Source organism: Pantherophis guttatus, chromosome 14 (assembly GCF_059756535.1).
Source record: "Pantherophis guttatus breed Tessera chromosome 14, ASM5975653v1, whole genome shotgun sequence".
NCBI lineage: Eukaryota > Metazoa > Chordata > Lepidosauria > Squamata > Colubridae > Pantherophis > Pantherophis guttatus.
In genome coordinates this window covers 16,662,218-16,677,798 of record NC_142076.1, presented here as the reverse complement: position 1 = coordinate 16,677,798, position 15,581 = coordinate 16,662,218, and the positions used below count along the sequence as shown (strand labels likewise).

The 15,581-nt window shown below is 44.4% G+C and overlaps 1 protein-coding gene across 2 annotated transcripts in view; it reads right to left on the bottom strand.

Annotated features, from left to right (window-relative positions):
* Positions 1 to 15,581, bottom strand: part of CYTH3 (cytohesin 3) — a 63,024-nt gene that overhangs the window by 3,564 nt on the left and 43,879 nt on the right. Inside the window, exons 7-12 of one of the 2 annotated variants that reach the window (XM_087878543.1) lie at positions 14,156 to 14,268; positions 12,771 to 12,919; positions 10,640 to 10,751; positions 2,285 to 2,361; positions 1,696 to 1,767; positions 1,197 to 1,351 (exon numbers count right to left, since the gene is read on the bottom strand). In XM_087878543.1, the coding sequence (XP_087734669.1) occupies positions 1,197 to 1,351; positions 1,696 to 1,767; positions 2,285 to 2,361; positions 10,640 to 10,751; positions 12,771 to 12,919; positions 14,156 to 14,268 (678 nt within the window). The remainder of the gene's footprint in view (positions 1 to 1,196; positions 1,352 to 1,695; positions 1,768 to 2,284; positions 2,362 to 10,639; positions 10,752 to 12,770; positions 12,920 to 14,155; positions 14,269 to 15,581) is intronic. The other variant, XM_087878544.1, reaches the window with a different exon arrangement.

Genomic DNA, 15,581 nt, shown 5'->3' with positions numbered 1-15,581 from the left:
AAGCAAAATCAATGAGGAAGCCAGATTCACTTAACCACCGTGTTACTAACTTAACCAGTGATTCACTTAACAACTTGGTAGAGCCTTGGTAGTACAGGAGTTTAAGGCACCCTGTTATTAAGCTGGTTATTAAGACCAGCTGCTTGCAATTACTGCAGGGTTCGAATCTCGCCAAGGCTCAAGGTTGACTCAGCCTTCCATCCTTTCTAAGGTAGGTAAATTGAGGACCCAGTTTGTGGGGGCAATAAGCTGACTTTGTATAAATATACAAAAGGATGAAGGTAATTGCTGAGCACATTGTAAGCCGCCCTGAGTCTTCGGAGAAGGGCGGCATATAAATCAAATTAAAAAAAAAAAAAAAACTGTGGCAAGGAAGGTCGTAATAAGGAGCAAAACTCACAACAAATGTCTGACTTAGCAACCTAAATTTGGGGCTCAATTGTGGTGGTAAGTCAAGGACTACCTTGTATGGTGAACACATCCACATGATACCATCATCATCATTTAACGGCCCCATAATCCCTTGCGGGATGGAGTCTGGGCAACTGAATGGTGTTTAATGGCCAGATGCCCTTCCTGTTGCCAATGAGGAGTTTTGTTCAGCAGATATATTCTCATTGTGCCCAGAGAGAGAAAAATATCTGCCTCTACCTAGGATCGAACTCACAGCCTCCTGATTGTGAGGCGAGGACACCTCTAGGCCAGGGGTGGGTTCTAAATTTTTTTTACTACCGGTTCTGTGGGCGTGGCTTATTTTGTGGGTGTGGCTTGGAGGTCATGTGTCTAGGTGGTCAGAGTCATTTCTGGAAGGTCCTCGCACTTACGACCAGTCCTCGCACTTACGACCCGACTCATTTGTTTGCTTTTAACACTGATCAGCTGTAGGGCGGCCCTTTGAAGCCCCGCGGCAAGAGTTTAAACCGTTTTTTTCCCTCTAGTCATCAGCTGGGACTCAGGAGGCAGCAATAGATTGGGGGTGGGGCCAAATAAAAGGTAAGAATAACATGGGGGGGTGGGAGGGTGGGGGGGGAGAACCGGTTCGGTGACGTCGTATCGTCACCACTACCGGTTCGGCCGAACCGGACCGAACCGGGAGGAACCCACCACTGCTCTAGGCCACCGCCCCACCATTTTACAGCTGGGACTCCCTACAGCTGGCCTGGTGCTACTCGTCTTTCCATGAATAAAGTCCTCACTTGATGGATTTAATCCACTCTTCTTTTTCTTCAGGCGTGGGAGCCGATATCCTGTACACCACATGGTTGCCCTCGACCACCCGGCCATCGGCTTCCGTCTTGCATGCTTTGATCACCTGTCCTTTGTGGCTGGGGTTGTACAGCTCAAAGCAATTCTAGGGAGCAAACCACAGACCAACATTTGACATTTTCACCTCCGTTTGGCACAGAGTTGCTCTGCTGCACAAGCCAACATTCAACCATCCCTTCACATCCGTCCCCACCCAATTGCGTATCAGCCATTTTCTATTTTACATTAGCAGATGTTCACAATGCTAAGCCGTTGAAATGCATCTCCAGAACAAGAGTTTACCACTAAGTGGAAGGTTCAAAAAGCAGCAGGTACATCCATAAAAGCTGCTCGCTAAGGATGAGGACTGATTTCAAGGAAAATCAAGAAAGATCCTTCTGGGAGAAAAGGATCTTTTGAAGAAGTCGGGGGAAAGGAGGGAGATCTTACTGGTTTTCTTGGATCCTCAACTTCCTTGATGCTGAGGTTTTCCAATGGAATGATTCCTCTGGGTTCCTTGTCCTAGGAATTCGTGGAAAAAAAAGAATATCCAGTCAACCAGTTGAAATAGCTTGGCTGTGGAAGAAGCGACATTATTATTGACACCTATAACATGGACACCTACGACCATAAGAAAGGCTGAGTGCCAAAGAATTGAGGCCTTTGAGCTATGGTGCTGGAGAAGACTCCTGCGAGTCCCTTGGACTGCAAGGCAATCCAACCGGTCAGTCCTAGAGGAGATCAACCCTGACTGCTCTTTAGAAGGCCAGATCCTGAAGAGGAAACTCAAATACTTTGGCCACCTAATGAGAAGGAAGGACTCCCTGGAGAAGAGCCTAATGCTGGGAACGATGGAGGGCAAAAGAAGAAGGGGACGGCAGAGAACGAGGTGCCTGGATGGAGTCAATGAAGCAGTCGGCATCAGCTTAAATGGACTCCAGAGGATGGTAGAGGACAGGAAGGCCTGGAGGAACATTGTCTATGGAGTCGCGATGGGTCGGACATGACTTCGCAACTAACAACAACAAACCATACTCACTGTTGTGTATTCAAAATAATAGAGGCAGTTATCCGTCAGTATAAACCATCTCCTTTTCCACGTTTTCACCCGTCCACCTAAAAAAAGAAACAAAACAAAACAAGCCACTCAGTTAGATTGGGGTTTGCCCTAAATTATGATGAATGGGACAAAATAACCTGGTTACCTTGTTATTTCATTAAAGGATTAGCCGTGTCAAAATCAGACAATTGAATGGAAAAATGGATATAGAAGTAGGGTTAAAATGAACGCAAGGTTACTGAGCCTCTCCTTATCGAGAAAGGGTAGCTTGGATTGATTTGCTGAGCTAAGTAAGCCAGGGTTTTATTTAACTATGAATTGACAATCAAGCCACAGTTAGCTGAGTTCAGACACAATCCTCAATCCACGGTTTGCCTACACCCATCGTCAACTGAGCTGCCTCTGAGCTGGGTTCACACGTCACTCTAAGCAAAATTCAGGTGACCTGACTTTCTAGTTTAACACGATGGGAAAATCCAGTCGCTATTATGAAATACACACTGGCTCTTCAGATGAAATATGGAGCAACTATGAAATGGAACGTTGAAACTGAATGGAAATTTATTGAGACTTTGGACTAACTGTGGGGTCCCTGGCGTTCTATGAGCTTGGTGGTTTTCTTGTAGACGTTTCATTACCCAACCAGCTAACCTCATCCATGCACTAACTCTCTGCCCAATCTCCCTTACAGAACTATTGTGGAGATAAAATGAAGGTGAGCATTTTATGGACCCCGTCTTCCATTCCTGCTGGAATTGGAAGGGCTAAAGGAAGGATGTTTTAGGAATAAGCCAAAGAACTTCCATAACGTTCATACGGATGTCTTAATTCCCTGCCACCAACGGACCATGTTGCTAAGATGATGCAGCAGGAACAGCCTCTTCCTGGTCGGTGGGTGGCAGATGAGCGAGGGCACCAAGCAAGGAATTCCAGAAAAGAAACCCTCAAGATGGTAGCGAATTAGCGACGGAACCTGTGCACTTCGAGGAGCCACCCAAAACTTGATTTAATTGCACCAACGGGATTCAACTCCTACTCAAAATCGGTGGCGAAGACAACAACTTTGAAGTAGGTTCCAAAGCTGGTGGCTTTTGCCAACAAGAACGAAGGAACAACTAGCAAGGAACAGCACTTTATCTTCATTTGTCTACCTAGATGAGGGGTCGGCAACCTTAAACACTCAAAGGTCCTAACCGGAAGCCCCCATTCAATTCTGGAGCCCACCGGAAGTCCGGTTCCCCCACCATAGAGTCTCCTCCTAGCACGGCATCCGTTTTCCCCTGCTGATCAGAAGTCCGGTTCCCCCATCATAGAGTCTCCTCCTAGCACAGCGTCCTTTGTCCTCTGCTGACCGGAAGTCCTATTCCCCCACCATAGAGTCTCCTCCTAGCACGGCATCTTTTTTCCTCTACCTGTCCTAACTGAAAGCCCTATCAATTGTGGAGCCGACCAGCAACAGGGAGCCGCAGCAGAGGGATGAAAGAGCCACATGCGGCTCCAGAGCCGTGCGTTGCTGACCCCTGCTCTAGATCTTTGAGAGCCACCCCCTCCCTCCAGAGACAATGCCAAAATCCACTTTTTCCTTTCTCAAAACGTTTGCCTTCTGCAAGAGAACTCCCATATTTTTCTACCTCTTTCTCAGTGCGCTTTAGGATCCCTTTCCACATTTCTCTAATTTACTTTTTTTCCACCCTCCAAAGGATTATTTAATGTCCCAAAAGATCAAAAATGCTGGCCAGGCATTTGGGTTAAGCGAATAAGGCATTTTTTAAAAAAAGAGAGACATTTTATCCTCTCCTGGTGAAGAAAACGCAAACGAGCGACCAAATTGTTCCTTTTCAGCAGAAACATCGGAGAAGAACGGCATTCCAAAACTTGGACATATTTATTTCCTGAGCCGAAGAGGAAGTAATTAAAACCAGACCTTGGCTGTTTACGAGAAAAGGTTTCGTCTCAGACAGTGGAGCTGAGCTGGGGCCAACAGACAGTGTAATTTGGAATTTTTAAAATTGTCTTGTCCGGAGGGATCCCTTCCTGGGATCTGTTACTTGCAAAGATTTTGTCAAGCTCCAACATCTGCTGCAGGAATTTCATTGCCTCTTCCACCCCTTCAAATTGGCGCGCAATTAATCATTAGGCAATGTCTCCAAATTCACCCAAAATAAACTTGGGCGTTACCGATTTTTTTTTTCCTGGCTGGAGGACAAATAGAATCCTCAACGCTACCCCAAAAAGTATTTATTTTGGGGTAGAGAGGAGAATAAAAACCACAGCAAAAGCAGACGAAGGAAAATTTGAAAGAGGTAGAAGTTTCCCGTGTTGCCCGGCGTTACAGGGAGCCCTCAAATTACAACTGATAGTTTAGTGACAGTGAAAACAGCACTGAAAAAACAAAAAGACTTATGACCAGTCCTCGAACTTACGACGATCACAGCATCTCTAGAGTCACATCAGTGGTGGGATTCAAGTAATTTAACAACCGGTTCTTTGCCCTAATGACCAGCTGGGTAGGTGTGGCTTAGTGGTCATGTGACAATTTGGGCGTAGCCAACTCAATGTCACTCATGTCGATGGGCACTTCACTTTAGCTGTTACAATGTAATAAAGGTTAACCAGAGAGGCAGTTTCTGTAAGCAATAAAGGTTAGGCTAGAAACACCACCAGAATGTTTCCTTCCTGCCTTCCTTACAGGATTAGCCCTGTAAAGTGGGAAAAAACGAAAGGAGATTTCTTCCAACAACCGGTTCTCTGAACTGCTTAGAAAGTTAACAATTTCTCGTAGTTTCTTCCGAATACGTACGAACTGGCTGAATCCCACCACTGAGTCACATTGATCAAAATTACAATTGTCTCAACATCCCAGGATCGTGTGATCACCATTTATGATCTTCTCAGTTAGCTCCCGACAAGAAAAGTCAATGGATTCACTTAACAACTTGACCTGGTGATTCGCTTAACAACTGCCATGGTTTACTTAACAACCATAGCAAAAAAAAAGATCATAAAACCAGGTAACTTCACAGGTGCGTCGCTTAGCGACGGAAATCCTCATCCCAATTTTCATAAGTTGGAAACTACCTCTACATGCAAACTGCGCAGTGTAAAACCGCACGCTTCATACCCCGTCGTAAAATATTCAGACAATCATGTGGACTTCAAAGTTTTCTGCAGGGTTTGGAAGGGGGGGTGGGAAATCTGTTTGCCGATATCTGCTGTCAAATCTATTCTCTGTTGATGCAACTAGCATCTTTTAGAAAAAGACTGATTTTAAATGTCTGGGGAGATTCTCAGTCATCCTAGGTCAAGGGTCAGCAACCTGCGGCTCTGGAGCCACATGTGGCTCTTTCATCCCTCTGCTGCGGCTTCCTGTCACTCAAAATATGCGTCACAACCGCCAATGTGTGACACCCGCTGGCACACGGTTTATTGAGATTTTCAACCCCCCGTAGGCCAACTATGGATAAATCCAAGAAAAGAAAAGTTTGAGAAGAAAACAGAACGTTTAATTCAACTACATATGCTAGTTTTGTGGCCGCTCAAGAAATAGTCAGGCATGGGAAGGGTTTTGTGGCTCCCGGTGTTTTCTTTTCTGTGGGAAACGGGTCCAAATGGCTCTTTGAGTGCTTGAGGTTGCAGATCCCTGTGCTAGGTCATGGTTGTCCCAAAGGTGCTTTTTCAAAAAGGAACTGGACTTTCGTTGTTTTTCCTGTCATGCCTGGAAGCCGTCTTCTACATTGGATCTTCAGGCTTTATTCCCACATTTAGTGCTGTGGGAAACTGGTGGGATTGTATGAAGCAGGCGAGATATGTAGTCATAATAACATTCCTTTCTCAGAGAGTCAAGGACATCTTGCCCTGCACCTGGAGGGGTGTGACTGGGAGGCATCTCCATTTGGGACAGTGCATTGATTGGACCATGTGATGGACTTGTGGGTGCTGGCCAGGGACTTTCTTTTGGGTGGGGAAAACTTGGAAGCTTTCAGATTCGGGTATTCCCAGATGTGCCAATAGGACATCTCTAAGAAAATGGAACTTTGAGGAATTTCTAGCCTCGGAGTCTTCTTTCATTGGGGTGTGCTACTTGGAACCCTGACATTTCCTTGAAGACGTTTCGCTTCTCATCCAAGAAGCTTCTTCGGCTCTCTGACGCCGAAGAAGCTTCTTGGATGAGAAGCGAAACGTCTTCAAAGAACAACAAAGAAAGTCCAGTTTTTGCCTCTTGAAAAAGCACCTTTGGGACTGAATTTAAACATTTGCTGGGGCTTATTTAAGAAAAAGGAGGCAGGAATGGCTTTTTCTCAGTCCTAATCCTGGGGAATTGCTGGAGCAAAAAAAAAACAAAAAAAAACAAACCCCTTTTTGTGATCCGTGAGAAGGCAGATTTGCCAAAGAATAAAACAAACCTCAGATTTCTGGCGACGGTTTCTGGCAATCCGGCCCTGAGGAGGAGGAAAACCATCTGCAATTCATTACATCGTTTTCCATCCTCTGTAGCATTAAAATAGGGCAGTAGACAGTTCCTGCCTCTGTCATGGACAAGGGTTAGACTCTGAAACGAGTCGACAGTCAAGTTAGAAGTTAACTGGGAATGAAAACAGATGCTACTTGGGCTGATCGGCGCATGAAACCTGAATTTGTAACCGAGCCCTTTTCAAAAAAAAACAACAGAGCTTGGATCATGCCCCTGTTTCCCTCCCCTTCCCCCCCGGGGTGTGTCATCAATCACATTCGCCAACGGGGCAATTTTGTGGGTTGTAGAGATCACTCCCCCTTCTGCCACTGTAAGTAACCCTGGGATACAGCCTTGAGAGAGAGAAGTCTGGAATGTGCATCTGCCCTGCCATTTCATCGGTTTCCCATTCCCCCCCCCCACCTTTCCTACGGCAACTCGAGAGCAGGCCAGGGATGCTTTGCGAGTTGACAGGATCTCAATTATTAATTGTCTATGAATTGTCTAATCCTTCATCAGAGTCTGGATGACTTTGGAGAACCCCTTGTTTGCAATAGTGGTGAATATCTGTAGCTGGGGTGTTGTAGAGTAAGGGTGAAGTTTCGTTCTCCGAGCTTGCGGGTTGGTTTTCCGAACGTTTTGTTACCAGGCTCGGTAACATCTTCAGCGGGGTTTAAACAGAAGACGTTATCTAGCCTGGTAATGAAACCCCACCACTGGTGTGGAGACGTCGGGTTCCTTTCTGAAAATCAAGATTAAAATGCAAAAAAAAAATGCCTGAATTTTTGAAAAGATGGCCAATTTCAAAGTTTCTGCTGAAGGTTCTGTAAGATGAGCTGGTCTGCACAAAAATACCATTTTTGATATTTCAGTTTTGTGTTTCCTCTGAAAAAATTACTGTGTCTTGAGTTATATAGCGGACATGAATTTTTAATTAAAAATATATTTAAAATGGGGGAAGGTTTTCCCCCCCTATAACTGTTCTGCCTAATAAGATAATGGTTTCCTGTAAAACCATTCCAGAATTCCTCTACAGATGGGAGAATTGTGTATATGAATTATCCTTTACATAAACTCTTCCTTGCCTGAATTCTTCCCGTTGCTAATCTACCAACCTTGAAAAGACCAGTAACACATCCATAACTTTCTCATAACTCTCTTATTATGACAACTGATAAGTACAACCAGACATTATGTTTTAAAAGCTTTTTCTCAGGGATCAAACACAGAAAAAGAAAGATACCAATAACTAGGGCAGAAACAGAAATATACTACACCGATGCCACACTTTAGCAGACTAACACGAGAGTGTCCGTTATTAACAAATGTCTGTTAAATAAGAATCTCCTGCGTCAATTCGCATTGTTTGCATTCATTTCTGACATTGGAATAAAGGCAAGTTGATGCCAATGGCATTAATTGGAGCTGGAATTTTGTCTGTTCCATGCAAAAAAAAAATCTGCAGCAAAACCCAAGAAATTGAGATTTTAATAATAATAACTTTATTGTCATTGTACGTGTATACACAGTATACCCATACAATAAAATTCACTTAACATCCAAAGACCAGATCCAACATACTCCCACCCACCACAGATTCCCCACCCCTAAATCACCCAAACATCCACACAACAGACCAAGTTGAGAAATGAGAAATAAATAATATTTATTTTATAATTATAATTATTATATATAATTATAAAATTATATATATATAACAAATAATAAAATAAATAAATAATATATATATATATATATATATATATATATATATATATATATATATATATATATATATATATATATCAAATTTATATTTGCTGAGAAAGAAATAAAGGGAGACTAGTATAGATCTATACTAGTCCCCCTTTATTTCTTTCTCAGCAAATATAAATTTGATATAAAATGGTTTGTCGTGAATGCAACTGCTTGAGGGCTCCTGGATTGGAGCTGAAAGGCGAAAGGGAAGCAGTATGCTCCCTCCTACATGTTGGGGTAGACCAGGTGCCCCAATAGAAAAGCTCTGTCAGGTTTCGATGTCGTCTCAAATAAAATAAATTGCATTTCCAAACAAATAGTCTTTGAAGAAATCTTTCATTTTATTAAGCACGACAACCTGTCCCCGATTGTGGCGTAGCCAACTCTTGACTTCCTGACCCCAAACCTTCCCTTTCCGTTCCCCAATTCTCTGCATCTCATTGGCCTCCTTCCAAATCACTCTCCCCATATCTACTACTTAAGCTCCCAGGAATGTCCCCCCCTCCCATCTCATCTCCTAGGGGATATTATCTTCAAGGAAAATAAGTAGGTGAGAAGTCAAGCGTCCTCTTGCCAGCTGCCCCCTCTTCTTCTTCTTATGTCAGCACTAGAATAAATGCAGGTTGAAGTGCTGACAAGCACTTAATTTCTCCCCTGGCTCAAGCTGATAAAGGCAGGAGAACTTGTGACTCGGAGGTTAATACAACTGCCTAACATGCAGGCAGCCCAAGTTCGAATCCGAGTAAGGGTATGGCTAGCTGATGAGAGCTAAATAGCTTGAAATAGGTCTATACTAGTCTCCCTTTATTTCTTTATCAGCGAAATATAAATTTGGCATAAAATGGTTTGTCGTGAATGCGACTGCTTGAAGGCTCCTGGATTGGGGGTGAAAGCCCTCCCATATTGGGGCTACCTTGGTGCTCTTATTCCAGAAAGTTCCACCGGATCAAAGTGCCCTAAATCAATTCGGTCAGTGAGAGGGTGTTGTGTTAAGATGTTACCAAGGACTCAATAATTTGCTACGGGTTTAAATTGAGGCCGGCACAATTCTGCAGGCTCCGCTTGAGCCATTTAGGGGCAAGCAGAGAAATGTCAGGAAAAACGGATGCCGAGGAAGGATTAAAGGAAAGCAGAAGCAAGCAAGCAAGAGAAGGTGAAAAGAGAGATACCTACCTCCTAACGCAGAATAAGAAGGGACAGCCAGTCACAGAACAGAAAGGTGAGAGATCTCAGCCCAAAAGGAAAACAAGAAGGCACGTTTAAACCACTCGTTCCCCCCCAAAAAAATCAAAACCCCAAATCAAAACAAACAGAAAGGCACAAATAACGAGTGGGGCAGGGGAAAAAACAGAAGACATTCAGGTATAAAAGGAAAAAGCTTGCGTGTTTCCTGGGAACCAATGGTGAAAAAGTACATTACGGAATACCTACTTAAATCCAACCGAACTTTTGATGGGCTCGGATGTTCGGGAAAAACGGGCTGCATCAGGGGTGGGTTCTAAATTTTTTTTACTGCCGGTTCTGTGGGCATGGCTTATTTTGTGGGTGTGGCTTGGAGGTCATGTGACTAGGTGGGCGTGGCTAGCGGGTCAGAGTCATTTCTGGAAGGTCCTTGCACTTACGACCAGTCCTCGCACTTACGACCCGACTCATTCGTTTGCTTTTAACGCTGATCAGCTGTAGGGCGGCCCTTTGAAGCCCCGCGGCAAGAGTTTAACCAGTTTTTTTTCCCTCTAGTCATCAGCTGGGACTCAGGAGGCAGCAATAGATTGGGGGTGGGGCCAAATAAAAGGTAAGAATAACGCGGGGGGGTGGGAGGGCTGGGGGGGTGGGAGGGCGGGGGGGAGAACCGGTTCAGTGACATCATATCGTCACCGCTACCGGTTCGGCCGAACCGGGAGGAACCCACCACTGGGCTGCATGCTTTCAGGGTGAGATTGGTAACTTCGGAAATCCAATTCCACAGCTCGGGGTAAAATCATCAAAAAGCAAGACATTTTTCCAGTGAAATAAATGATTTCAGCAGAAAGAGATTTCCAGCCCAGCAGCGGAAGGGCCGAAAGGACAAAAGACAAAGCAACCATCAGCAGAAGAAAAAGCTGGAAGGGAAGAATGGATCCACTGACCTAATTTCAGGAGCCAGCCTTCTCGATCTGGATTAAAAAAGGTATGGGTTAAATCGTTCCCATCGTCTTCTGGGATCTTAAAGGGCTCGTTTTTAATGCTTTCGTATAAATTCTGGAAGAAATCAGAGGGCAGAGAAGGTTAACGCCACACATCCTTAAGCATAGTACATAAAATTATCTGCCACAATGTCCTTCCTGTCAGTGACTACTTCAGCTTCAACCACAACAACACAAGAGCAAATAATAGATACAAACTCAAGGTAAACCGCTCCAAACTCGACTGCAGAAAATACGACTTCAGCAACAGAGTGGTCAATGCCTGGAATGCACTACCTGACTCTGTGGTTTCATCCCAAAACCCCCAAAATTTTAACCTTAAACTGCCTACTTTTGACCTCACCCCATTCCTAAGAGGTCTATAAGGGGCGTGCATAAGCGCACCAGCGGGCCTGCCATCCCTGTCCTAATATTCCTTTTTACTTACTCTTTTCATGTATTCAAATTATGTTTCTACTTTTACCTGTTATCTTATATAGGCTTGACAAACTTATGATTATGATTATGATTACAATTATGATTCTGGGTCAGGCGCAAAGGATCCTGGATATACACTAAATTGCCATTCGGAAGATTCATTGCTCAACCCTAGTCAACTCAATCTAGTCAACTCAAGTTCAAATCTGAATTGGCACCAGATAAGGGTCAGTGGAATTCGAGAAGGGTTAGATTTGGATCATTTTTGGGAACATAACAACTCTAGGCTGATGACACATTTGACTCCACCTCCCCCAGCTCTGCCACCTCTTCTCCTACATCCTGTCCAGAAATTAAGACTCTTATGTTTTCTTGGAGAACCAGTTGGTAACATCTTCTTTCCAGACCTTCCTCTTTATCAAATCTGGAGAAATATGGACATGTGACAACTTCAACCAGTAGTTGTTAAGCACTTGGAAATGAAACATAGCTTGGTCCACAATCTGGAAATGTGTTTTTATTGGCATGTAACCAAAATTTAGAGGTGGTGTATGACCTGGGGAGGTGTTGATTTTAAAGAGCAAACTCATTCTTTCTTTCCAGTAGAAGGCTTCCCACTCTGAAGGATTACAGGAAGAAGTATTGTTTATACTACAAGATCAAATTCCAAGGGCATTTGTGTATATTTCTCTGAAACCTTGGAAGATTTGATGGTATAAATAAATAATAGGAAGAAGAAGAAGAAGAAGAAGAAGAAGAAGAAGAAGAAGAAGAAGAAGAAGAAGAAGAAGAAGAAGAAGAAGAAGAAGAAGAAGAAGAAGAAGAAGAAGAAGAAGAAGAAGAAGAAGAAGAAGAAGAAGAAGAAGAAGAAGAAGAAGAAGAAGAAGAAGAAGAAGAAGAAGAAGAAGAAGAAGAAGAAGAGCAACAACTGTGGTTGAAGAAAGCAAAGATAACATCAATAAGGATAAGCATCTTGGGTGCAAATCCCAAAACAACTGGAGCACCATTTGAACATCAGTGGCATTGACAAATTCACCATCAGTCAATTGCAAAAGGCAGTTTGACTCGGAACAGCTTACATCCTGCGACGATCTCTTCAACACCATCCAACATCCACAGCTGCCTATCCTAGGTCCTTGGAAAGGTCTCAATAGGTGGACAAAAAAAATGCCAAATCCAGTTTAAACATCTGGCTGACTTTGCAACAAGCCGTAATACTAATCATTTATTATCTGGAGCGTTGTCTGAACAACATTGGCATTGACAAATTCACCATCAGTCAATTGCAAAAGGCAGCTTAACTCGGAACAGCTGAACATCCTGCCACGATCCCTTGAACACCATCATACATTCACATCTGCCTATCCTTGGACCTTGGGAAAGACTCGATGGGTGGGCAAAAACGCCCTGTCTAAACATCTGCCTGAATGCGCAAACAATCACAATAATAATAGAACTAATAATAGCAGGTATACCATCACGGAGTCATAGAATAACAGAGTTGGCACTGATTCTCTACTGAGATCTAACGTCCCATGGTCAGAATGCTGTTGTGTTGGTTTCTACAGTCATCATACCAAGAATTGATTCACTGATTCCTTGGCCATCCTTCATGAATACGCCATCACATGTTCATCCCGTTTGCAAAGCCCCTTACCCGTAGCAATTCTTCCGGCAGGTCTCCTCCCTCGTTAATCCCTCTGTTCATCGATATAAACCTCTCCGCTGTTGGCTTGTCTCTCACATTGTGGTTGTGCAGACTGGTGTTCAACATGATGATTGCAAAGGAGAGGACGTAGCAGGTATCTGGAGAATGGGAGATCAAAGCAGAAGGATTGTCCTCCACAGCCGCTTGTAAAAATACCAGCCTCTGGCAAATTAGGAATAAAGTAAACAGCTACATTCTCCTCTCTTAAGGACCCCCGGCAGAGAGAAAAGACATCCTGCCAGTTGTGTTGTGTTGAACTTGGGACACACACACAACTCTCTCAGGCACCGAGCCAAGAAGGAAATCTGAATTTAAAACTGAACTTCAGCTTTGCTCGCACGAAATGACTATAGGGAATCCTCAGTTTACAACACGAATTGAGTCCAAAATTTCCGTTGCTAAGCTAAAACGCCAAAGTGAGGCCTTTGAACTCTGGTGCTGGAGAAGACTCCTACGAGTCCCTTGGACTGCAAGGCGATCCAACCGGTCGGTCCTAGAGGAGATCAACCCTGACTGCTCTTTAGAAGGCCAGATCCTGAAGAGGAAACTCAAATACTTTGGCCACCTAATGAGAAGGAAGGACTCCCTGGAGAAGAGCCTAATGCTGGGAACGATGGAGGGCAAAAGAAGAAGAAGGGGACGGCAGAGAACGAGGTGGCTGGATGGAGTCACTGAAGCAGTCGGCGTGAGCTTAAATGGACTCCAGAGGATGGTAGAGGACAGGGAGGCCTGGAGGAACGTTGTCCATGGGGTCGTGATGGGTCGGACATGACTTCGCCACTAACAACAACAACGAAGCTAAACAGTTGTTAAGTGTGCGTTGCCCCCATTTTTACGACTTGCCTCCGTTGTTAAGCGAATCACTCCAGCGGTTAAGTTAGTAACCTGGTTGTTAAGCGAATCGGGCTTCCCCGATTTGTCAGAAGGTCACAAAAAGGGATAACGTGACCCCGGGAGACAGCAACGGTCATAAGTATGAACCCGTTGGCCAAGCGTCTGAATTTTGATCCCGTGATGATCATGGGGAGGCTACGAAGGCCGTAAGGGTGAAAAATGGTAAGTCCCTTTCGTCGGTGCCATCGTAATTTTGAACGGTCCACTAAATGAACTGTAGTAAGTCGAGGATTACTTGTAAACGGCTAATTTCCCTGCCTTCCAACCCCAGTTACTCTAAAGAGGTTTACAAAAACCTTCCCGAGCAAACCTTCAATAGTTTTTACCAATGACAACAGCCGGCCAAGTTATGACAACGCCAAACAGGTTGAGGCTTGCGGGATGTGGCAGTCCCCAACCGATAAAGACAAAGGCAGGTAGGGAAGGCCACGCCCACTCACCTGTAGACTGGAAGACCCCGGGGTTGCAAAGGCAGTAGCGCGAAGCGAACGCCTCCATCATGCGATCGATTTTTTGAGCTTCCCCCGGCAGCCTAAAACTCCACAGGAATTGCCTGCCAAGATATCCAGAAAGTTCATATGATAAAATACGATTAAAGTATAGAGTAGAATAACAGAGTTGGAAGGGAGCTTGGAGGTCTTCTAGTCCAACCCCCTGCTTAGGCAGGAAACCCTACACCACTTCAGACAAATGGTTATCCAACCTCTCCTTAAAAACTTCCAGTGTTGGAGCTTTCACAACTTCTGGAGGCAAGGAGTTCCACGGATTCATTGTTCTCACTGTCAGGAAGTTTCTCCTTAGTTCTAAGTTGCTTCTCTCCTTGATTATGAGGAACGGTTGCAGGAACTGGACAATGAAAAGAAGGACTAGGGGAGACATGGTAGCAGTCTTTCAATATCTCAGGGGCTGCCCCAAAGAAGAGGGAGTCAAGCTATTCTCCAAAGCACCTGAGGGCAGGACAAGAAGCAACAGGTGGAAACTAATCAAGGAGAGAAGCGTCTTAGAACTAAGGAGAAATTTCCTGACAGTGAGAACAATTAATCAGTGGAACAACTTGCCTCCAGAAGTTGTGAATGCTCCAACACTGGAAGTTTTTAAGAAGATGTTGGACAACCATTTGTCTGAAGTGGTGTAGGGTTTCCTGCCTAAGCAGGGGGTTGGACTAGAAGACCTTCAAAGTCCTTTCCAACTCTGTTATATCAGACATCTTTCTCAACAAGCCATGATTTGTATGATCTGGGGTGCCTTCGTCCCCACATTCTATGAATAAGTTCCTGCCTTGCTTGAAGTCACAACAGGGTTTGTCCCCTGTGGAAACATAGCCAAAGAGTGCAGTGGTGAAATCCAATTTTTTTTACTAGCGGTTCTGTGGGCGTGGCGTGGTGTGGCTTGGTGGGCATGGCTTGGTTGGCGTGGCAGGGGAAGGATACTGCAAAATCCCCATTCCCACCCCACTCTGGGGCCAGCCAGAGGTGGTATTTGCCGGTTCTCCGAACGGCTCAAAATTTTCACTACTGGTTCTCCAGAACCTGTCAGAACCTGCTGGATTTCACCCCTGAAACAGTGGCTTAGTTGACCAACTATCAGGAAGTAAATGTGATCCTGAGGATGGACAGGACAGACTTGACCAAATCGTTGGTTTAAAAAAAAATCAAGATGGCAGCCAAAAGGGAGCGGCCTTCTATCAGAAGGATAGTGCTGCCATCTTGATTTCTTAATTTTTAAAAAATTGTCATTTTAAACAATTATCTCTGTAGACGATCGCAATACAGGCTCATTTGTTAAGCTACGAATTATATTAAGAAATCAACATTAGCTGAAATCACCTAACACACCAGCTATTCCTGCACGAACTGTCTTGTGGCT